Below are 24436 nucleotides of genomic sequence, written 5' to 3'. Positions count from 1 at the left end.
AAAATGCTGGATATGAATTTAGGTTTGTTCGGTGCTTCGGTGCCATTATAAATCATGTACAAGTGATGTTACATGTACTTCAACAGAGCAGGTCTAATTAAGGGAGTTACGGAAAAATTCGGACAAGCGCTCCTGAGCGCCCGTTTTGCTGATGTCTAGATCAAGGTGGGGGGGGGGGGGGTCAGAATGTATATTTTTTAATATGTTAATTAGATCTAACAACGTCTTCATTCGCAATATCTGATGTCACGACGTGTTTCGATTATAAATACTAGAAATGAAAATATCCAACGCGCTTTTAACTGAAGTTGGTTGAACGTTAAAATCCGTTCTGGGTTTTTTTTTTTTTTTTGGGGGGGGGGGGGGGGCAAAGTATATTGGCGCTTGGGAAGATGGTTAAAATAAGCTACAAAGTGTTGGATGAAGAGAGAAGCAACGCACTTTCTGTGAAATCTTTCCGTTCAAATCGATTGAAAGGGAACGTCATAGGAGTGCAACGGGAGAACCTTTTCTTTTTAAGCGTACGCGCATTTAGCAATTTGACCTTCTCGGCGAGAACGTTAATGTGACGTGTGCTCAGGTCCCTCCCATTTGGTTTGATGGAAACCAGAGGGCATGTTATGATCCCCCAACATCTTAATACGTTGGATTATAACTGCTTCTATCTGAAACATTTGTTGACTGTTACGTATTGGGGAGCGCGCACAACGTAAATAAAGTTGTACGCTGGAATGCTTCGGCATTTCTCGATCGGAGGAGGCTGGGATAAATGTAAATAATGGACATCACTTGTGATACTATATTATTTCTTCTGCTCAATTACCTATTCCTTGCTCTGTAAGTATATTAATTTAAATTAATTTATACTGTCAGTATTTAATAGAAATATATTAATCATTATTTTTTGCTCATAATTTGAACAGAGATTTGTGAAATGAATCTTTTAGGAACCCGAATTATTCTAGCTCTTTTCCTCTTTCTTTAAAATTATTTAGAATTGTATTTTCAATATACATATGTTCATTTTAATATAAAAATGGATGAAGGTAAGGGAAAAAGAAGCAAGGCTTCACAAAAAATATTTAACGACCGACAGATGTAATATGTATCCAATCGGTAAATTTTGAAGAGATGTCAGTGAAGTGGGTATTATTGTCAAATTCTCGAAGGCCTTAATGTTACAATACATGGAAGTGGGTGGAAACAAATCCACATGCAAGGAAAGAAACATGGATCCCCGTGGGTCAGTCTTGTGGATTTCACGTAGTACGAGGATTACCTCTGTGATCTGATCCAATTCTCTCCGAGTCGCAAACAGAGAGAAGTAATTAAGTTCATAACGAGAGTGTCTATGGAATTTCAAGTTTAACCTGATGAGATGCAGGCTCGCCCAGAATCTCAGTTATCTTAACGGGAATCAAGCGCGTTTAATCCCCCCATTTTTACTGGGAAAATCGGCGAAAGGGTGCATCTTTTAATTATTCCAATCCATGGCCCATCGCATCAAATTCATTTGTTTCAGTTTGTTTTGGCAAAAACTCAATTCTTCCAAATCCGAACCACGTTCGGTAAAAACAGGGGGGAAAAGAAATACTTATGTTTCTGGGTTTTTTTTTGCAGATTTTCAGGTGCTTTATCATTTGAAATGAATTGTGTCTGGAAATTTTGACATTTACAATAATGTAGCCATTATGTAGGGCATATGCTAAAACATATGTATGATGAACGGAGAAAGCAAGGGTTAATCAGTATGCTTCTATAAAAGCATATATAGAATAGCTGAAACTGGACTTAATTTTTATTTCGTCAAATAAAATCGGTGATATCAAAGAATTTGTAGTTATATATGACTATGATACGTTTTGAAATACAAGTACATATATTATATTATTTTTTACTTGAGAATCGGTAGATCTTGTGCATGTGAGTTTAAATTAGTTGACGCTTAAGAGAAATGATAGCCCTTACCTTTGACCTATACTGCACCTTTATCATAAATCGTCCAAAATATAACGGGGTGTATATATATATATATATATATATATATATATATATATATATATATATATATATATATATATATATATATATATATATATATATATATATATATATATATATATATATATATATATATATATATGAAATATTCATCATTACATAAAATTTACTTTTGAATATGAGACTATGATATATATATATATATATATATATATATATATATATATATATATATATATATATATATATATATATATATATATATATATATATATGAAATATTCATCATTACATAAAATTTACTTTTGAATATGAGACTATGAACCAACGGTTTGACATCATCATAATGTCACTTTTCACATGGATATTTCAAATTTGTTTTCGTTTTATCAATTAAAATTTCATGTGTGAAGTTAAAATTAATGTGTCATAATATTTGATTTAAACAATATTTTATGATGCATCACATAAACGGATGGTATAGAAGGCATTACCTTTATAAATCTTCTCCGAGATATATTATTATATCATCATATCATTTATTGTCTATGGTTTATCTTTCTTCTATTCGTCAGTACTAGGGCTCAGACACTGAACATCCTGGCATTTGAGTACACTCGGAATTTACAGGAGATTCCCAACATGGAGCTGGACATCGGGCAGTGCGCACATTACGTGGAGGAGATCAGTCCAGGAGTCCCCGTGGTCAGGCAATGGTAGGCTATATACTCCCATCTTCGCTAGCCAAATGTTTTCGCTCCAGTCCACTTCCCGAGAGGTGCGGATCAGAAACCCTTGACTTGGAAAGATGGCCATACCCTAGTTGAAGGGTTCGCTTCACTGAATTACATGGGGAAATATGGTTCCATGTCAATTTACTGTCACTATTCTTGATTTCATGCCATGTAATCTCAAAGTTACAAAAGGAAGGAATTTAAAAAGATATGCCATTTTCAGACTGCATTTATGATGGTTTACAGGCAGTCATTTTGTTGTAATTGATTGGCTTGTTGTTGTGAATTTTTGTATATTTTTTATACAAATTATACATATTTCATGCCATGTAATCTCAAAGTTACAAAAGGAAGGAATTTAAAAAGATATGCCATTTTCAGACTGCATTTATGATGGTTTACAGGCAGTCATTTTGTTGTAATTGATTGGCTTGTTGTTGTGAATTTTTGTATATTTTTTATACAAATTATACATATTTTCTAACTTATTTGCTTAATGTTCCTCGCAAATAACACAGTTTTTTGGGTGCAAAAAGCATGTTACGAAATCTTTCGTTTGAACATTTACTCGTACAAACGTTTATGTTGTGAAAAAAAATGTTCATTTGTTTATTTGGAATACCAATACAGTGTATTTTAAAAAAAATCAAATGGCATATGGAATGCATCTGAATTTGTTTTGTAAATCATTAGCATGCCTTTGTTTAAAGTGCTTGCACATTGTAATCTGTTAATTGAGCACTGGTGCATCTTCCCATGTCAAATTTTTCTGTTCCACTCCACTCTTCATTTATGTGAAGCAGGGCGGATCAGAATCTTTCTCTAGTCGAGTTTCTCGTCCGCTCGCTCCGCTCATATATGTTATACGGAGCGGATCATATGTTAAGCGGAGCGGACCAGAATCTCTTGACTTTGGGAAAATGGAACTGGAGAGAGTGTCGCTTTTTTGAAAGATTGTGAATGTTAATACTCCTTACCTATCACACTCTGTATAGATAATATAATTCACTTTTCAATGAGTATATTTTTCCATCTAGCTTTCTGCCGAAAGTCCAAGGACAAAAGCTCGACTCTGCCAAGAACTACGTATTGAACGATACACAGAACATTGAAGTTAAGTCGGCCAGCGACATCTTTACTTATGTCGGGCTGTGCGACTCGACAGTCGTCTCTGAACTAGGACTGCTTCACAAAGGGGAGTGTGTGGCAGTAAGTATCAAAGAAAAGTTGTTCATTAACTGGTCACTCAATCAAATTTTTATTTTTACTTTTTTTTTAAAAATACCGGTATTTTTTCTTCAAATTTTATTATCGGGTTTAATCAGAAGGATCTTTCTTCTAGATTTGTCAAAACCAGTTTTTATACATGTAGCTTTATTTTCTCAAATTCGACCATTGATAACCTAATAAAACACGCAAACAATCCAAACAAAATTTTTTAAAATGCTGTGTTAATTTAAGGTTCATGTTTACGAATTTTTTGAATTTTTTTTTTCAAAACCATTTTTATTTCATTATCCAGGAGACAAGCTCCTATAGGTATATAGCATACAGAACATTTTTTCAGATTGAAATCGCAAGCATGCTTTCATTCAATAAAAAGACATACATCCGGGCGTATGTGGAGTATTACCGACATAAAGTGGACATTCTGGAGCTAGAAAACGATTTTACCGCCTTACTGACGGCGGGTAACGAGAGAGAACTCTACTTAAAGAACCGTAGCATAGGGACCATGGAGGTTGTCCTGGTCGAGATGAAATTCCACAAGAAAAAGAAGGCGGCTCTGTTAAAGAAATCACGATACCAGAGTCTATCAATGAGGGATTGGTTTTCCCATGCTAAAGCAGTGGCCGGAGAACCGGCCAATACTAAGGTTTGTTATCAGTAATTGATCGGTTGTGGGTTTTTATGTCTCATCGAGAATGTTTCACTCCTCTGAAAGCGTCATTTTTGAGGTACTTGTAATTACATGTTATTTTGAATTACCGGGTGGCAGTAAATAAAAAAATTACGACAACTCATTTTGAATTTACCGGGTGGCAGTAAATAAAAAAAATTACAACATGTCATGTTGTATTTACTGCCCCTGTGTCGATTCAAAATTTGCAACATGACAGGACCACAATGCAGCACTAAAAGCTTTTATGTGTTTTTTATGAACATAAAAAGCTGGGCAAAAATAAGGTTTCTCACTCCTACTTAAAACGAAAAACAAGTGAAAAGCTGTCAATGCGACAGCAAACCGGGTTTTCTTTTATGTGAACTGTATCCATAATACATGTCAACCCGTATCCAGTGAAATGGAGTACCCTAAAGCAATATTTTGCCAAAAAATAACTAAGTTCAAAAGCTGGTATTTTTTTCATAAATAACCAGAAATCAAAATCCTAGCAATATGCACACCTCTGATATATGTACAATTAATCTGCAAAAGAACAACTTCCTATCTTGAAAACTGTAGGAGGAGTTATCCGTACAATGAGGGTACCCTATATGAAATATTTTGCCAACAATGACTAAGTTCAAAAGCTGGTATTTTTTTGCATGAATTATTGGAAATCAAAATCCTAGCAATATGCACACCTCTCATTTACAATCAATCTGCAAAAGAACAACTTCCTATCTTGAAAACTGTAGGAGGAGTTATCCGTACAATGAGGGTACCCTTTTGGCAGCCGCCTGCCCGCCATTTTCACCATTTTAATAACCGGATTTTTCCGTTGGAAAACCCGGTTAAAAAGGAAATGGGGGCACATCAATTCATACACGACCGCCACTTACTGATCTGAAGCCTTTTTTTGTAATTTCAGATCGTTCGACTTTCGACAGCCAAACGTGTTATGGAAGTCAAGAAGTACAAGACTGGTCAGTTGAGGGCTATAGAGGGCGCGCTGATGCGATACGAGGCTGAGATTCTGGAAACCAGGACGGAGATTGAACGGGGGTACACGGAGCCCCATCTGAACTACGCCTTCAAACCGTACCAAACTCAAGGTGATTAAACTAAACTCAGGGGGAAGGGGAGATCTTTTCTCTCTTAAGATTTGGTCGAAGCATCTTCGGAAATCCTAAGCCATGCGCTTGAGCGTAATTCTATGTCTTATCGACCAGAGAGCTCCAGATGATGAATTGTGACTTTTCGTTTGAAAGTCAGGGCCAAATACAAAATAGCCCATTACCACAGCCCCTACCTTACATGTCGTTACGATTAAATAAATGTTTTTTTTAAATATTGTTTCAGCAGCTAATATGCGATCCACATCAGACCGTATTTTCTGGGAACAAGCCTCTCTTGTTGAAATCGACATCAACAAATCCAAGATCCGCCACAAAGCATTGGACCGAAAAGCAAGTATATCCTTGTCAAAAAATCGCTATATTTTTTTTATTAATAACATGTTCATTTGTTGCACTCGACAGCATATATATTGTAAATTAACGTTTCATCGAGACAGTATATGTTCATAATCATCATATAAGGGGATCAAGGCTTGTGCAGGGCTTCAGATATGACTACCCCTACCGCAATGTTCCGGTTAGCGCCAAATGCAGACACGCATCATCGTTGAAATTTGAAGGGACTTATAATAAAATCACAAATTCTAAATTTTCAGGGATTTCCTTTGCCATTTTTTTTCATGACATTTTGTCCATACATACAGAGCCCGTTTAAGCGGGTAGCAGATTACTAGTATTAACTGCCCTGAAACTCGCAAGAACAAGAAACAAACCAAAACAAAAAACAAAAATACAAAAAAAGCATAAAACATTAAGCATTTTACTGTTTGAATAAGATTTTCTTAAAGTATATCCAACATTTATCCGAAAATAAATTAATGTTAAGTATTACGACGAAAAATTCATTGATTATTTTTTTGACAGTGTAAGCGTAATTTTCTGCCGAGCTGTAAACTGATGAAACCCGTCAAGAAAAATATCCGAAGACTGAAGAGGAAATTTGATAAAGAACGACGAATATGGAGCTCACTCAGTGACATGCGTAAACGTCAGTTAGTGGAGACAACTCGTAAACAAATCGACAGCTTTCTACAGGAGCAGACGAAAATGAATGGTCAATTCAAACAATGGCGAAAACAACAAAAAGCTCTAAAGAAGGCAGAGAGACTCAGACAAAAGAAACTCCGCAAGAAACAGAAGAAAAAGAACTCAAAGAAAGCAAATGACACAACTATGAAAGCAATATATTTTCTAGCTTCAACACCACCATACTGAATGACGTGTAGCCATAGTATTGGAGAAAATCTGAATATAGCAACGGTCATCTATTAAACTTCACACGTCCATTGCAGTGCTTGTACACGTCTGAAAGTGTACGTAAGTGTCGAGACTTCGAGGCTGAAGTGGTACTTAAAACAATTCATATGACAGCTCAGCAAGAAATATGAAAAGAAATGTGCCTTCTGAGGATTTACAATAGACTTGTTCTTGCTGTCAAAGCCTTGAAGGCGACATGTTCTCACGGAAACGTGACTCCTTTGATTCATTAGCGAACGTGATGTGGAACTGTCATTTTAACTCTTGATTTGAGTTTCATTTCTAGGATGTATTATTCACCGAGATTGTTATTTTCTGATTCCCAAAAAATATCTCATTGTTAGTCCTCTTTTTTGAACTGTACATAGAATAATACTGAAAACTTAAGAAATTGATAACATTACTGGTAAAGTAAAAATGATTATTACAAGTTTTAAATTTCTTTTTTAAGAGTAATATTTGAATCACCATTCTAATGTATAGATGAGCTGTCTTCGTTTTTAACAGTTAGTGAAAGAGCAAATGGGAAAAAGAAAAATCAAGAACTCAAGATGGTAGATCAACAAGTGGGTCATGAATTTCATATCCCAGGTAATGCCTTCCCCCGTATCCCCAATACAATTTCTTTGGTATCTAGACAATTTTCAAACAAAAGAAAACAGTTTCCAAAACAAAAAATATTTTTTATTGACTCAAAACTTAACAAATTCATTTCAAGTTGTAATTGAAAGTCATTGGTGATCATGATAAAACGGAGAAAAAAAACAATGCTACAAATTAATATATAACACTCAATAATTTAAAATAAAGACCTAATTAAAACTGACAATCTCACTAAAGGTAACATGATCAAGAAATAAAATAATGTTCACATTGTAGTGGTTCACGATTACATAACACAACCCAAACCGTCTATATCTTCAAAGCTACTATTACAATCTTCATCACATCAACAATCTGTGCAGAAAAATCATCTATTTTAGACAAAATTTATCTTGATTTCATGTTACTATGTTTAAGTAGTACATGTATGTTCATTACTAGTAATACAATTGGACAGCCAATGGATATTCATATTAATATTCACATCACACAGAATTAAAACTAAGAAAATGAATTCATTTCTTTTTAAAAACTTTCTTACATTTTAATGGATTATTCTTTGGTTTCTACCACATGATATTAAAAATGTTTAAGGAAATTAAACAAATTTATTTTTACAACATCAATGTCATCATTTTCATGAAAATAAATTGATGTTTTACATGTACTAAAAAATACTTTGGTTCAGACAACAAAAATCTCACATTCCTAAAAAAATGAACTTTGATATACATGTTCATATATAGATGATGTATCTACACATATTTAATCTCTTACTGATGTAATAATACCTTAACAATGATAAGACACTAAGAAGTAGCTACCAAATTCACAAGCTAATATTCATCGGAAGTCACCGGGAAGTTTCTTGGGAGTCATCCCCACCATTCTCTTCTGTCCTGTAGATGAAAAGAAAACTCATAATATACCTCACAGTATGTCATAAAATCTGTGAACTGTGAAAATGCCTTGATCTGACCCTGCTGGGGTCACAACAGTTACTAGAAGCCTGTTCAGTAGAGCAGGTGCTTGCGAGTCCTTGCAAGAATTAATTTTCTGTCCAAGAAATTCTGGCAAGTGCTAGCCAGTGCCAGCACTGCTACACAGCCCCTCCAAATGCAGAATGACATCAGCGTCAGATTTTATGATATATTTTATATCTTTATGATGAGGGAACAAAATAAAAACATCAATTGGTAAATATACCGGAAGTACATCTATTTAATCTTACATTACTTGAGAATGGAGCTCACATGTAGAAAGAAAAATTCAAAAGGTGTCACAGTTACCTTTCAGAAAAAGTGATAATATCCTGTTAACTTTTAAAGATTAGTTAAGCAAAATTTATTCACACTAATATCTTACAAACATAGAATATCTGTAAATAAGTATACAAGTGTTTTTCATTACTCATTTTGACAAAAAATTGATGGGGATAACAGATATGAATGCATTTCAAACCAAGAATGAACATGGAACTTACCCTGAAGGGGGGTTTCTGGAATTTTCCGACATCTTGACCTTCTTTACCACGGTAGGAATCTCTGATGATTGAGTAGCTGCTGGAGAACTGTAAAACAAGGGAACAAATAAAACAAGCCCTGGAACTGTAAAACAAGGTACATGTACATAAACAAGTTATAACAGATTCATGTAAAACCTTCCAGATTAATGACAATAGCACTGGGCTGGTCACTTTTTAGCACAAGATCATCATTATCAAAGCTAAAATGATGTGTTCCTTAAGGCTTTTGAAATAGGTAAACAATGGTCAACAAATACACAAGTACCTTTTCTGAATTGATTGAATGCAAGATTAGTATCTACTTAATTGCATTCAAACTTTTAAAGAAAAAAATGTGAGGATAGTTAAGAGCATTTTTCTGTTTATCAACTTGATCCAGACCTTTCTGGTGGGGGGTCAAAGTGCAATCGTTTCTGGCTCTTGGGGGTGGTTTTTGTGAGGCCATTTTTAGCTCGCAACATGGACTCATTTATTCTTTGAAGCTTCTCATTGGACTGAAAAGGAAGTAAAACATTATTTCACAGAGCTGAATTACATTGTAATTGCAGGGGATTTTGCTAATTAAATTCTAAAATATTTGAGTATTTTTTTTTTCATCAAGGCCTATAAAGTACATGTACATGTTTCATTAAAAAATATAAAAAAAAAAACCATTTTAAACTATTTCTATCACATTTACTGAAATGAAAATTAAGAAAATTTAATTTCAAAAATAGAAAGATGTTTACCTTCATGTACATGTATGAATGAGAGGCATTTTGTTGAAAAAGGTTAAAGGCATCACAATCAAGAAATTCAATTAGTATGATGATCAGAATTTCCATCACTGGATTTCTTTTATTGACCTACCCCGCTAATGTCCCCAAAACTGTATAGCTGCAGGGACCTGGGGGTCATCTGGCTGGGGGACAGCGGTGGTTTAAATGGGGAGTCCTTCAGCGGCGACACGTAAAAGTTGCGTCGTGATGCTATGCTGTAGGAAGAAATCACATGCTGCTATCAATTCATACAGAGCACAGCGTGAGGAAGAGACAAATTTTATTCATATATTGTTCTCCTTGTTGTATTTCATTAGGTTCTTACTACATTTGATGTCAAAACTTTTATTGCAGACTTTTCTTTATTGATAAAGAGGCTTGGTTGCTATTTTTGTACTGATAATAGATAGTAAAAGACGAACAATAAAATCTGAGCTCACCTGTAGACAGGGGAGGTAATATTCCTTGGAGCAGGGGACTGAAATAGCAGAGAAATCATGTACTTGAAGTACAATGAAGACTTTAAAAAAATAACAATACTAAAATAACAATACTACAGGTATGTGTTTTTCTGAATCTTCCTTCCTTTTTATCTACAAAATACATGTATACCACCATCATATTCCTTTGTCATATATCCTCTCCATTCAATTTTTCACTTTAATTCTTTGATATTAATACTTTGATATTTTATGATTGCTACCTACGTACAGATCTATTACTATATGTATGTGGATTATGGTTTTTACCTGTCTGGTTGGAGCAAACTGAAGTATGAAGTTCTTCATGTTGTGCATGAAGACTCTGTTGTAGAAGACGATGATTGAGTCGTACTCACATCCTTCTATCAGAGCCCGCCGATAAACCTGAAAATTAATTTAGCGTCATCAATTCATCAGAACAATCTGAAATACGGACCAGTCTAACATACAAGCACATGTATGTCAACCAAATGTACCGCTCACTTACCTGTATATGTACATGTATCCATGGTGGTAAAAATAGTATCGCTATGAATCTTTCAGAATTAACTTTACTGGTTATATTACTTTAACAGCCTTGTTTGACAAATAATTCACCAATTTTAGCTATATATTTGAATATCTCCCATTTTTCTGATTGTGCATTTAAGGTCAAGATCTAGTAAATGAAAGGTGCCTACAGGTTTAAAAGATTGAGGTCAAGAGCTTATTTAGCTCCGTTTTTGGAGAGACTGTAGGCATTCTAGATATATTTTATTAGTCAAAAATGGACAAAACTCCAAAATATTTCCTTCTTTTCTTCATTTTCATTGTGTTTACCAAATATTTTAGCCCCGGTACACCCAATCAAAAATTAAGAATTTAATTACTGTGCACATGTGGATCAATGTTGCATGCTTCTTGTGAATTTTTCAACTTGCTCTTTTTTTATGTACTTACATTAGGACTTGCTTGGGGAAGTTCACTGTATGTCCTGATGATGTCTTTGAACTTAATTTCTCTCTCCATCACCTTACATATTCCATACACAGAGCATAGCATTATCTATGAAAGAAAAAACATAAACACATGTAAATGTACAAACACTCAAAGTGTATGTATAATGTTACCTGTTTGTGGATTTAGAAAAAGAAAAATTGAAACCTTTAATACTATTTCATACAGGTTTTTTTCCACTTTAAAACTTCTTGCATATTTAAATATCATTACATGTATTTGTACCTGATCTAGATGGCGGTTTTTTAGCAAACCAGTTCTTTTCGTTACACAGTACTCCAAACAAGTCCAGATCCTTTGTTGCTATTAAAAATGAACACAATATGAATTTGTAAGATGAACCTTCACTCTACAATGTACATCAAAATTATAAGGGACATTTCATTAAAAAATAATCTTCCAAAGAAAATGAGCATTTTTCACTTTATATCATGCCACAATAAGTAGTTTCAAAATAAACAGATATACTGTTCTATATTAAAAATGTTATCCATGTCTCTTAAATGATCAAATTCATCAAACGCCTTGATAAGTTGACATTCAACTGCTTAAAACATCCATTTTGCAGTTTCTCTAAATAACAAATATGTCCTTACAATATCCTTGGGTAAAAACAGGAGAGAGAACAGCTGCTCCAGCCGATGGTATCCCAACCGACAAACTGAATAAAAATAACTCAAAATTTAGGCTTCATTAATATATTGCTTTTGCTAAATTCATAATAATTGAAATACAATAAGGTTTATCCAGTTGAAAAACATTTAAGTTATTTTTCAATTTTTATACTTAAATGTAGCAAACTCTACTGTTCCTAATTCATCATAATTTAATCAGAAATTTGTCTTAAAATTTCATAATATATGAAGATTAATACACTTTAAATATGGAAAAAAACCCTCAGAAAAGTTTGGTAATCAAAGAGAAATGCAGAAAATGAGTTATCACAAGGGGAAACTTGTTCATCTGAACCACAGCTCTTCTGACTCAGTGATAACACTTGATACACAACATACAATACCTTTATTGAGGAAGATGGCCAGAGACTGGGACTTTTTTCCCATGGATTTGTCAGGACTGGGCAGTTCATGTCCTGAGAAAGTGGAGGCTGTTTTTTGAGGCGATTGTCCACTCAAGGAGGAAGATGATTTACTCTTGACCACAACTCTCATCGGAGACAAATACCTAGGCATAAATCATAAATAATTCATAAATACACTTACATGTGTATATATGAAAGTATATGTGCTTCATTTAGCCTTTTTACCTGAAGTACAAATCAAAGAGTACAAGGAAAATTATAAATACCTGTTTCTCTTGACAAATGATTTATTTAAAAATATATATGCCGTTTGAAATGAAAATTTTAAAAGAAAGAAATGTTTGCTTTTTTCAATTAAGCTAAAAAAGTTATCTTCTTTCTGCAAGTTATACAGTATAAATCAAATGCATTGAAAAGTATTAAATATAAATTCATAATAATTCATTTATTGCCCAGGCCAGTCAATAAACACCCAACTTTGAAATATTCATAAGCACGTGACATGACAAGCTAATTTTAGAACATCAGAGTTTATGAAAATTATCGGTCATGATTCTTTCATACAATTGATACAAATCATGATTTTTCTTTTTTAGGTTGCTGAAAGTTTTGATCAATCAATAAACTGGTTAGAACTAGAAAGAATGAGAAACAGAATGCGCAGCTATTCATGTATGTACAAGATATTTCCTTATACAAAGCACTGATGAATTAGTGGTTTACTCTGACTAAGATACCCACATGTCAGCTGAGGACAGAGTGGCTTGGACCGGTGGGAGGGGTGGGGGATCCAACTGGACAGCCTGAGCCTCAGATTTACTCAGAGCTCCAAACACAGGGGATTCCTGGAAGTCAATGAACAGAGGATACCAAGAATTCCATTATAAGAATAATAAACAATTAATTTTTTTTTAAGAAGAAAATCAGATGTGTCTGTATGACATCAACACTTCTTTTGGTATTCAAGTTTGAATTAATTCAAAGTTAAAGTGTGAATTGACATTCTTGTGACCTAAGTCCACTTTATACTTACTGGGGTCCATGCCAGCTCTTCTAAAATCCTTTTCTCCAAATTTTGTAAGTGCTACAAATGAAATTCCAAACATTTGAAAACAAAATTCTTTTAAGTACATAAAACAAGACAGGAAGGTGTAGATAATATTACATTGGTTACCTTCACAATCTCTTTGGTCAAAATTGGTTCTGCTTTGATAAAACTCTCCAGCACTTTAAAGAAGTCATAGCAATGGAGACCAAATGTCTGTATTATCCAAGGGAAAGAGAATTTTGAATCTCCAGCACACACAGTCCCAAATGAAGCATTCCCTATTTTAAAGTGACAAGAGAGAGAATTAAAAAATCAAATTCACTGACATTTTTTGTTGCAAAAATATCATTCATTATGGGATATTCTGTGAGAGGTTTTTCTAAAAATCTTTACATGTACATGTATTTTAGTTTCAACACAAACATACTGATGTATATTGTACATGAAAATGTATGTGTTTTTTCAAACACACATGTAATTTCTAAACTCACAAGAAGCTCCGTAAGTCATCATCACGATTTCCAGGGAACAGGCCAGCAGCGAGACGTGGAAGGTGTCAATGTTCAGCAGCTTGCTGAAATCTGTCTGTGACAGTCGCTCTCTCTCCTGCAAAACAAATTATTATTGTCAATGTTCATAAAAAAATCATAGTTATACATCAACTTATGGTCCCATTACATTCTATACATAGTCACTATTCTTATGAATGAATATGCGCATTCTCAATTTTAAAATGTATTTCAAAATGTAGTGAAATAAAAGCTCTACTACATATTAAAATCAATTTCCATTACATGTTCTTTAAATGTAACAATGGATGCTCTCCCATGAAAAAGGATTTGACAAGTTGTGGACTCCACAATACTTACATGATTTAGCATGGACTCCATTACTCTGTAATACAGACGCTTGGCTAGAACAAATCTCTGCTTAGCAATGGCTGTCTGGTTTCTGTCTGTCTGCTCAGCGAATGTGTTGGTGAAGACTGTCTCTAAACCACTGAGTCGCTCTTTGATTGACGACACTGGGTTCTGAGAGCAGTTCTGTGTTTAACATAAAATCAAGCACCTTTACCTTTTTACTTAATGGCCTCAAGCAATATTTAGAAATTGAAAATTTTAGAAATTCATTTTAAAATTCAACTCCTACATGAAGTCACTCTATATGCATGTTGTTTAACGTTTCAGAGCCAAAGCACCTTTGGTAAAAATTACCTTAAAATGAACTAAGAGGTCTGGACTGGGTTCATCCCGAGTGCTGAAAAGTATCTTTTTCAAGTTCTGTATAGTGTTCAGAGCTGCTCTGTAATGTAAGCACATCTTTCACACATAAATCTTTTGGCACTTTACATGCATACATGTATGTCAATACTTGAATATATACATTTACATGTAAATGTACATTATATTTCTGAACTTGTAAAGGATAATCTTGTCAGATGGCATGCATTTCAAATCTGCTTGCCTTATTAAAGCGATATATGTACACGTAATAACTGATTAACAATTAGTTTCCCAAATCCAAAGAATATATTCTCAAGAAACCAGTAATTAATTTTACAGTAATGCCAGTGCTGACAAAATACACATGCATAATAAAACGGAATAAGATCATAAACCAATTAAAAACTTCTTAACTCCAAACGAAAGTAAGATCCTTTATTATTTAACAAGCCATCAATAAACTACAAAATTTCATAAAAATTCCAATACATAATAATTCAATGACAATTTAATAGAAGTGGAGATTCTGCAGTTTGTTAATGCAGTCGAGAAAACATCAACCCATGGCCATTGAATATATTTTCAAAATATCAAGCTTTTGTAAGGAATAAAAGAAAACAGGGGACTCTTCCAGCTCCATTGAATGATTAGGCATTGGAAGGAGGGAATCTACAAATGTACCTGAGGGTTGGCTCTACACAGTCTCCATTCACAGACAATGTGTTTATTTTCTCTATCAAGTCACTATAACGTGCAAGATTGAGACTAAAAATGTTAATAACCGTAGAGAAGATAACAGGCAAAAATCTACTGGTATATACATGCATTCACCTCCTCCCCCAGATAAACAAAGCTTACCTGACAGGTGTGATGGGTGGTCCATCGGGCTCGTCATTTCTTGGTGATGACAGATTGCTATGATTAAGAGGAAAAAGAAGTAGTTGAGCTCAATCTGTTTTAGTTATTGGACCAAAATTACAAAGTTCCGAAATATAACGAGGCAAGTTACAAAATATTTCAGAATTGAGAAAAAAAATGATTCTTATCTTATCCTAAAATTGAATTAATAAGACAACAACAAAAGTTAAAGCAATACCCTACAGCATGTGCTTGTGTATAACATAAACAGTATTGCATGATTTGATTTGAACATACAGTACAGGCAACGCGGATCCCGTGTTTCCCGCGACCCGTCACGGTATAAACACATCGAGGTGATCGGCCAGGTGAGACAGGTATACCGCGTTCCCATCACGGTAAACTCATCATCTACCTGTCCCCGCCACAGTAAAATTATCGATGGAAGAGTATCGTATACAAGCGGGAGTTATCTCCCCGAATGACAAATAAATTGCATGTTTCTTTATATTTAATGACGATGTTTAACCAGATTTTGACAGAGATTATAATCGAAATACTTGGAGTCTTTTTTACTCATCTTTTTTATTTCATAGCTATTAAATAAATTATAAAAGTATTTAATGTAATACTTGTGCAGCAATTGCAAATAATAGATATTCGAATCCATTATCATATTTTAAAAAGGTCGTTAGATTTAAAAGTTTAATGAAATGATTTTAATTGCCAATAAAATTATAAATGTGACTGTACGCAGTGGGATTGTGTTTTCTTAACAATTAATTGGTCCCCCTACATTTGTATTGTTTGCTGTTGAAGTCCATGCGTGTCAACTAATGATGAGCAAGGGATTAAAAATTAGGGCTTCCCATAAAATTACCAACCCAGTATTTTTAGCACTTTCCGTTCATTTCTTACAAAGTCTTCTATGTTTTTTGTGAATTCATGTTCTAGTGAATTTGTGTTGCGTTACTTTAGGTACATGTATGGCTCGTCGTTTGTCATTGCGCGAGGATTCCCACTTCCTAGTGCGTTACGTTTGCGACGACAATCTTTAAGTGTGAAGCCGTGTGTTCTACAAGACTCAGTCTGACTTGAATATTCAGTGTGGAAATGAGTAGGGCGTTCTGGGGCTGGCCTGAGGAAGTCAATCGAGCTGTGGTCTTGCATACTGGAAGTGAGCAGGACATGAGGGTCAAGCTGCAAAAAATGGAAGATACCGAGTGTCTACCAGCCTCTCCTTTCTCATCAACTTCTTTGCCACCTTCGAATACGCCCCATTGTAATGCAAAAAATCAAATTAACGTGTATCTCTCTGAATTGAATTATAACAAATAGAGAGTAAGGAGCCTTAGAGATACCCAGAGTTGCATAAAATTATGTAATCGAAAGATATTGTGGGTATCCCACGTCATGGTGTCGTGATGGTGTACCAGCTACCTGCCGTGACGGAGGTTAGCGCTGGCTCGCGACCGAGCCTCTCTCTCTCTCTCTCTCAACAGAATAACTAGATAAATTTTTTTGAGAAGGAAATGTTGTTAAACCGTTCTTATGTTCTTACACATTTCAAAGAAATTAAGAACATGTTTTGGAAGTTTGCTGTTGATATTTCATGCCGATAAAAAAACATTTCAGTAAATGTATTGATATCATTTTATGTGTGCATGTACATGTAATCTTATTGAAAGCTACTACAAATATGTAAACCTGTTTCCTGTTATCGTAACTTTACCCCCCCCCCCCCACCGCTTTATGACTGTCGGAGTTAACTCTATTTGACTTTAGTCCCAATTGTTTTACACAAAGGTGTGAAACTGGTGGTCGCACTGACAGGAAATCACTCTACGCTTGAACGCACAGAATACACAGGAATGAGGCAGGTAGATAATCTGTGTAACGATTGACCAAGAAGAATTCTACATGCATATCAAACAATATTACTAACAGTTATATCAAATAATTGATTCATTTTACTGCGTTCTTTAACCGCTAAACGTGTTGAAGATGTCCCTTCCCGCAAAAAACCTCCATTATAAACTAAACGAGAGATAGAGAAAAAACACAACGAATTAAACTTTCCAAACACAGTATATCACGCATCACGAACATTGTAAAAAAAAACATACTTCTTATTTTCTTTATTAAAAATAAAACTAATAGAACGAAACCTTATCATGGAGGAAACACGTGGTAGAGCTAGCGGGCTGATTTGATTGACAGGTGCAGCACGTGGACTCAAATTTGAAATTGCATGATGGATTCAATCACAGTGTACCATATTCTTTTATGAATACTAATTTTATGAATATTTAGTATTAGTATATTTCACATAAGTGTACGTTAAATTACGCCTAAACGCCTCTCTCTCTCTCTCTCCTCTCTCTCTCTCTCTCCTGTAAGTTGTTGTGCGATTAGACGAAGCCGTACGCGATATAGACTTTTTCTTTTGTCGTGAATAGGTGTGAAAACCCTCAAGGGCATGTCGTTTTCTACCCTAAGTTTGTTAATCACTACATGTATACACAGAAAATGATTGTGACTTAAACTTTATATGTATACACAAGAACGCATACTGACATAACACGTTATGATTCCATGTGCTTTAGCGCAGCACCAACTTTATATATGAATGATAATTTTATTATTGAATGGAAAAATAGATTTGTTAGTTGATTCCCGACATTTGTTCATTTCTCAATTTAAAACATACACTTGTATTGACAGTTTACGGCGCTATGCGTGTCAACTTATAAAATCAGAAGATGAAATTGCTCTGCATTGATACGAGTTCATCTAATGAAAATAATTAATTTTAAGATTGTTATAAAAACAGGATTATCAACTAATAGAAATAATAACTGAAATAAGCACGTCAAATACAGATATGTGTTCTTATTTACACATCACAAAATTTAACAGCGTATTAATCGTGTTATGCTGTAATTCGAATGTAGTTTCCGATTTCATGAAATTCTATTTCATAAAATTAATATAATTTATTGATTTTATAATAATATGGCCCACAATTTATTTACAATGCAGCTGTTATGCTTAAATCTGAAGTCGCATATTTGACGTGGATTTACGCGACCCGCATTGCCTGTAATGTACAGTACAGGTAAAGTTACAACAACAAGCAGCAGCAGGAATAACGGTAAATCACACCGTCGCGGTGTCATCACGGTCACAATCCATACCGCGATCAAAAACCGCGATGGTGTATCGCGGGAACGATAAAAATACCGTGACAGTAACGCGGGCCAATACGGGATCCGCGTCGCCTGTACTGTATTTCATTATATAAATATACATAACATGAATTGGACTGCAGGCATTGCCTAAGCATGCCTTTTCTATTTAACAGTATTGCATGGCCTTACCCATTCTGTTCAAGGGGTTGGAGGTGGGGGTCATTCCTCAGGAACAGTAACTCATTCAGGTCTCCTTTCTGTCTGTAGTCCTTCTCATACTGCTCTGTCAGGGCTGTTAGCTGCAATCATAACACATACATAATACTGAGCCTTCACATGTTAGTATTAACTACTCTGCTACATACATTTTAAATATTTTTTTTCCAGAGATTTTTCTACATTCTATTTAGGTCCATATTTTGGCTAACATACACACAATAAGGGAGGCTATTAACACAGTGACATGCTACATCACATCTAATGATCTGCAAGAAGTTGCACAAAGGAATAAAAAAAAACCCTGCCCTCTTGCATGTACATTTATGATGTATTTTTTTTTTTAATCAAATTACTAATTTTATAAGGTTTCAAAGTTTGTTCCCTGTGAAAGTTTTCACATTTTATTTTTATAAATTCTCTGACTTCACCAGTACCTCTAAGCTTTTGTCTCCATTAAATAGTTTTTGAAAGCATGGTTCCACTCTGTTCTTCTGCACAAGACTAACCTAAAATTGATAATACATAACGTTCATCCAAAAGATATTTACCTCAAATCTTGGAAATCTGTAAAGTTACATACCATTTCAAAATATTTGTAGCATACATACATGTACATCGAAGTTCAATAATTCAAAACAGGAAAATTCTTTTTCCTATTACCAGGTAACATGAAATGCACTTAACTTACTTAGGCTGCTGTAAGAATGACTCTCTTCATACATAAATACATTCATACATACTTAAATGTTTACAAACAATGATCAATTAACATATTAAACTTCTTTGCAATTTACAGAATCTGATTTTCCTTGTTTCCTTTCCATCCAACACACTTTACCTCTTCATAGGAGAGATCAAACTGTTCACAAAGAGTCTTTAACATCAGTCCTGAGTGTTTCTCCGAGTCCTCTGAAACCTGAACATCATCTACAAGTGCATACAGAACATAAATACATGAATACCACTGCTAGTCCATTACCAATACCATTTAAAATACAGATTTATGCGTACAAGAATCAATAACATGTTTGATACTTGATTTAGTTATTTCACATACCATAAGGAGTATTCAACTGGAAACCAGGTGTGGTGCGTAGCACAAATTCATAGCAGCACACCAAGATGTAAAAGGCCTCCACAATCTGACAGTCGGTCAGCAATCTCTCTACAATACATACATACATACACAATTGTAAATGGAGTAACGGGATTTGACAAGTCAAAGCAGAGAACTGTCTCCTTGTGACAATATACATGCATATCTTTACACAAAGAGACATAATATTTCTACTGATTTACAAATGTACATGCAAGCATACAATATGGATGGGACGATCCACCGATGCACCATGGTATTTATTTTGACGATATTTGGATCGATGCATTTACCATTAATACGATACCTAAGCGAACTTTTTTTGATTTTCCCAAAATATCCGAGCTTCATATATCGGCTATTTTTAGTCTGCGCGCCTAATATGAAAGTACAAAGATCGCAGAAAACCTCGTAAAGTTGTCAAAACTGTTAGAAAGCTACTTTTGGATTACTTGTTTACGAAAAAGTAGTGTATATGAGACTAAAGTAATTTGTAAATTGTGCAACGCTCATTTTAAATATATCAAAATAACTTTGGACATGCGGAAAAACATCGACAGATTGAATAAATTTTTAACCTTTATTCATGTTTTCATTTAGTTGCAATGTATCGTGATATGTATCGTATCGCATTTCATGTATCGTGATATGTACCGAATCGGCTAAGTACGGTATCGTCCCAGCCTTAGTATACAAGTGCTTCACAATAACCAGGTCAATAAATACAGAGAGGTAATGAGACAATAAAGATTATCGGTCTATGGTTAGATTCTCATTCATATACTGATGCATGTACATTGTATATTCAAGACCTGACTACTTACTTAGCTCAACATATTTAATGAGAAATTCTTTAAGAACTTTTTAAAATTTTCAAAATTAAAGGCAAGTACCCTTGGCGAGAAGAAATAGCACCCAACACAGCTGCTTCTTGTCATTCACACAGCTTAAGGTCTGTAATGGAATGCCATCTGTCTCCCTGGTTGTCAGAAAATGGCAAAAATTGTTAAGTATCGAAAAATCCATAAAAAATTTACTGCAATTTAAAACGTGGATTTTTCTTCCAAAATCTTTAGTTCACATTAATATTATGAAAATTCAAAATCTTTTGCAATATCATTTAATAAATTTTAAGTTACATTTATTTATCTCTTTAAAACATACCCTCTTTGCTCTTCTTTAAAGATGGAACAACACAGCCTGCACAGAAAAAAATTTTGGTCTTATAAACACTGAATGTCAAATTCTGTTGTGAATTCTAGAAAGAAATGCTTTAGCTAGCATTCTCATAAGAGATGTAATCAGGGCTTAATGTATCAATATTACAGACCTCAGACATGAAATAATGGAGTGATGCGTGCACTCCACATAAATTAGCAAACACTTCTCATAAATTACCAAACACTCCTTATACGGTAAATTAACAAACGCTCCTCATATTAGCGCAGGAAAGTGAAAGTGCAAAATTTTGCTCGAACAGGTCAATGTTTAGTTATATTTAGAAATACCTTTCATGTGTATGATACAGTGCAGAGACGACACAGTAATCTTTCTCCAGTTGTTTCAGATGAAATCTGACCGCCTCGCTTAGACGAGCGTCACGAAAATGGTTCATCCATTTAAATAATACTGGCACACTAAAACAGAGCAAGTAATTGTCAACATTGCAGAGCCTCAAATGTAAGATTTTTAAAACTTCTTCAACTAAAGTACAAGTTTAAGCATTATTTATATGTGTAAGCTACAAGCAATTCAGTAATCAGCAAGACTTTTTATCACATGATTTAATTATGAACAGATTTGTTATAAGTTTTTAAACAAGAGGGATAATTATTTCTAACGGGTCTTTTAAACTAACAATATCAATTCACTTTTGTAAAGATTAATACCAGTTCATGTATAACTTTGCCTTTAAACAAATGATGGTTATAAGTGATTAAAATATTATATGCAGGCACATGTTTATTGCATATTTAACAACAATATTTCAATAATGTTTTAATGAAAAAAACCTTTGAGAGATTTGTAAACTTTAATTTTCATAACATGAGTCCTTGAAGCCAAATAAATATGCGAAACTTATATTGGGTATTTAGATAAAGGAGATTTAAAAAATTTAACCAACCTGTTTTGGGATTTCTGTATGATATCTGAAACTGTAATTTCTGGTTTGTCCAAGTACCCAATCTCTAGTTGGGGATCAGAGGGCCCGTACGGCATTCTGTAATGAAAATGCAACCAATTATAGTACATATAGTTGCAATACAGATTTCACTTCAAATAAATGTTCATAAGAGGTAAAGGAATCTTTATACATTTTCAAAAAAGAAAGTACAATACCTTATATCAATGGCCGCAATATATATTGCACAAACTATTGCACTAGACTTTGAGATCATCTACAATATATATATATATTAAGTGTAATAATAATAATAATCATATTTCAGTATTCCTTTAGCATTTTCATATATATATAAATATATATCAACGAAAACAGTAACTGAGAGATGTTCAAGAATTGATCAATTATATATAATGAGCATAATAATTTGTTTTGTTTTTTAAAAAGAGCCACAAGATTTTTTTCACTTACTTTGTGTTCATCATGATTGAGCAACATTTCTAAGGCAGAGTTGGCTTTCTTTTTTATCTGACCAGGCAATGCCAAACAAACAGCCAGTTTCTCCAATTCAACATCAACATAGTCTTCAATAGACCTATGAAAAATCTCAGCATCAATATTGTAAGCTTTTAAATTACTGTGTAAATAAATATAGCAGCTAAAGGAATGGATTCAGCTTCTTGAATCAATTGATTTACCACCTCATTGGATTTCCAAGGGGTGCATGGAGTTGAATCACATGTTAGTCAGAAAAAGGATTGGGTGGTTCAGTTTTTGTAAACAAGCTAGTTGACTTTGAGTATACCAGCTGACTTTGAGTATACAGGATGACTTGTTACATGGTAATTTTGCCATGGGAAAATTAGAAAAGTTTAATTCTAAAAAAGTATAGTACATCCCCATTAACGTAAATATAAACTTTTACAAAACAAGTATTTATATAAATTACTATTTAGGGTATTGATCCTTGAAAGGATCATAGATCCAAAAGTTCTCCAGGACCAATCTAATAAACTGAAACTGTGGGCTTTAGCATAAGGAAAATCTAGAAGCAAAGTTGTTGAATTTGATATGTGTGTACTTAAGCATGCTTAAGTGGAATTACATAAAAGTTCCTATTTCAAAATTTTCATTTGTGGAACAATAGTCATACCCAATTTGTCCTAAATGGGCTATTGTTACCCGTCCAAACCTGGTTTACTGAACCGATCGAGACCGTTTATATTTTTTAACTTTTATAAGAGAAACCAAAGAAAAACCACACAATTATGATTCAACTTACCCATTTGTGTCCAATGGCATTTCAGGAACACGCTGAGATTCCCCTGTGTCCTCTTTTTGAGACATGACTCAAAAGCAAATCTTTTTGTTTACATACAACGCCATTCTCTAATTTCGCGCCATTTGTTAAACTAAGAGAAAAAGAAATTGGTGAATTTTCATTGGACATTATTTATTGTCCAAAATTCTTCACTTTACAAATAACATTCATTTACATGTGTTGTGTATGCCGTAAATGCATACCGTCGTGGGGAAAAAAAAATGTCAAGCCCTCCCTAAATCCCAGTTTAATCAAAAATCAAAGTACTGCATGTACTCGTGGGAGTTTTAACGTTAGGAAGTGGTCGTAGTTTCGAATAAAAATGAAAATATATATATATATATAAAAATGATCAATCATATTTTGAGTGTGGACCAAGCCTCCATGTATATAAACTTTTCAATTCTTGAAAAAAAATAGAATTGACTGAGAAGTGTAATTGTTATTTCGTTTTTTCTTTAAGGTGATTTCACCATGACACCTTTGGGTTTTCCCCTTAGTTCATGCATCAAATATCGTCTAAATATAAATAAATCTTGTTTTAAAAGTTACAGGTTTTCTCCTTGCTTAATTATTGGAGAAATATTTGTGAAATTATTAAAAAAGTGAAAAATAAAGCAAATTAATGAAGTGTTGAACTATTTCACAATGGTTGGACAATACTTACCAAGCATCGGACAGCTCATAAACAGTAGAGATTAAAAATAACAACATTTTCTGGTTTTAATGCCAAAAATACAAAGGTTCGGAACAATAAATTTATTCAATTGCTATTCAGATTTCTTTTAATGTAAATCCTCAAATTAACAGATAGGAATTTAGACTAGCTAGTGTTTCTGTTTAAAGGAATATTTATCATGAGGGGTTCTTTATCGTGCCAGCTCCTACAAGAACTTTGGACTAAAAAGACTGTGTCCGTGAAACTCAAATTTTAAGTAG

At 33.9% G+C, this 24436-nt stretch overlaps 2 protein-coding genes across 3 annotated transcripts; one reads left to right on the top strand and one right to left on the bottom strand.

The window, feature by feature from the left end:
• The first annotated feature begins 541 nt into the window (after positions 1–541).
• LOC128181085 (uncharacterized) lies at positions 542–7453 on the top strand. 2 transcript variants are annotated; one of them, XM_052849353.1, is made up of 7 exons: positions 542–837; positions 2577–2717; positions 3773–3944; positions 4303–4611; positions 5549–5732; positions 5983–6086; positions 6621–7453. In XM_052849353.1, the coding sequence occupies exons 1-7, from the start codon at positions 779–781 to the stop codon at positions 6969–6971; spliced, it is 1320 nt and encodes a 439-aa protein (XP_052705313.1). In that variant the 5' UTR covers positions 542–778; the 3' UTR covers positions 6972–7453. The 2 variants fall into 2 exon arrangements, with proteins under 2 accessions (XP_052705313.1, XP_052705312.1); XM_052849352.1 differs by having other exon boundaries at positions 547–837; positions 5980–6086; positions 6621–7450.
• A 229-nt stretch (positions 7454–7682) lies between these two features.
• On the bottom strand, positions 7683–23606 carry LOC128181086 (retinoblastoma-associated protein-like). The gene is made up of 28 exons (XM_052849354.1): positions 23459–23606; positions 22648–22771; positions 22392–22450; positions 22177–22272; positions 21560–21688; positions 21216–21251; positions 20945–21030; positions 20013–20120; positions 19794–19882; positions 19390–19461; positions 18926–19035; positions 15546–15602; positions 14679–14766; positions 14334–14507; positions 13956–14070; positions 13591–13742; positions 13450–13500; positions 13158–13261; positions 12396–12559; positions 11974–12038; positions 11603–11680; positions 11321–11425; positions 10622–10765; positions 10340–10377; positions 9991–10114; positions 9523–9635; positions 9100–9186; positions 7683–8515 (listed from the first exon to the last, which is right to left on the bottom strand). Exons 1-28 carry the CDS (start codon positions 23521–23523, stop codon positions 8470–8472), a joined length of 2679 nt encoding a protein of 892 aa, XP_052705314.1. The 5' UTR covers positions 23524–23606; the 3' UTR covers positions 7683–8469.
• Positions 23607–24436: the final 830 nt, after the last annotated feature.

The sequence above is a fragment of the Crassostrea angulata genome, chromosome 4, assembly GCF_025612915.1.
Source record: "Crassostrea angulata isolate pt1a10 chromosome 4, ASM2561291v2, whole genome shotgun sequence".
Classification (NCBI taxonomy): Eukaryota; Metazoa; Mollusca; class Bivalvia; order Ostreida; family Ostreidae; genus Magallana; species Magallana angulata.
This window is presented reverse-complemented; position numbering and strand designations above follow the sequence as displayed.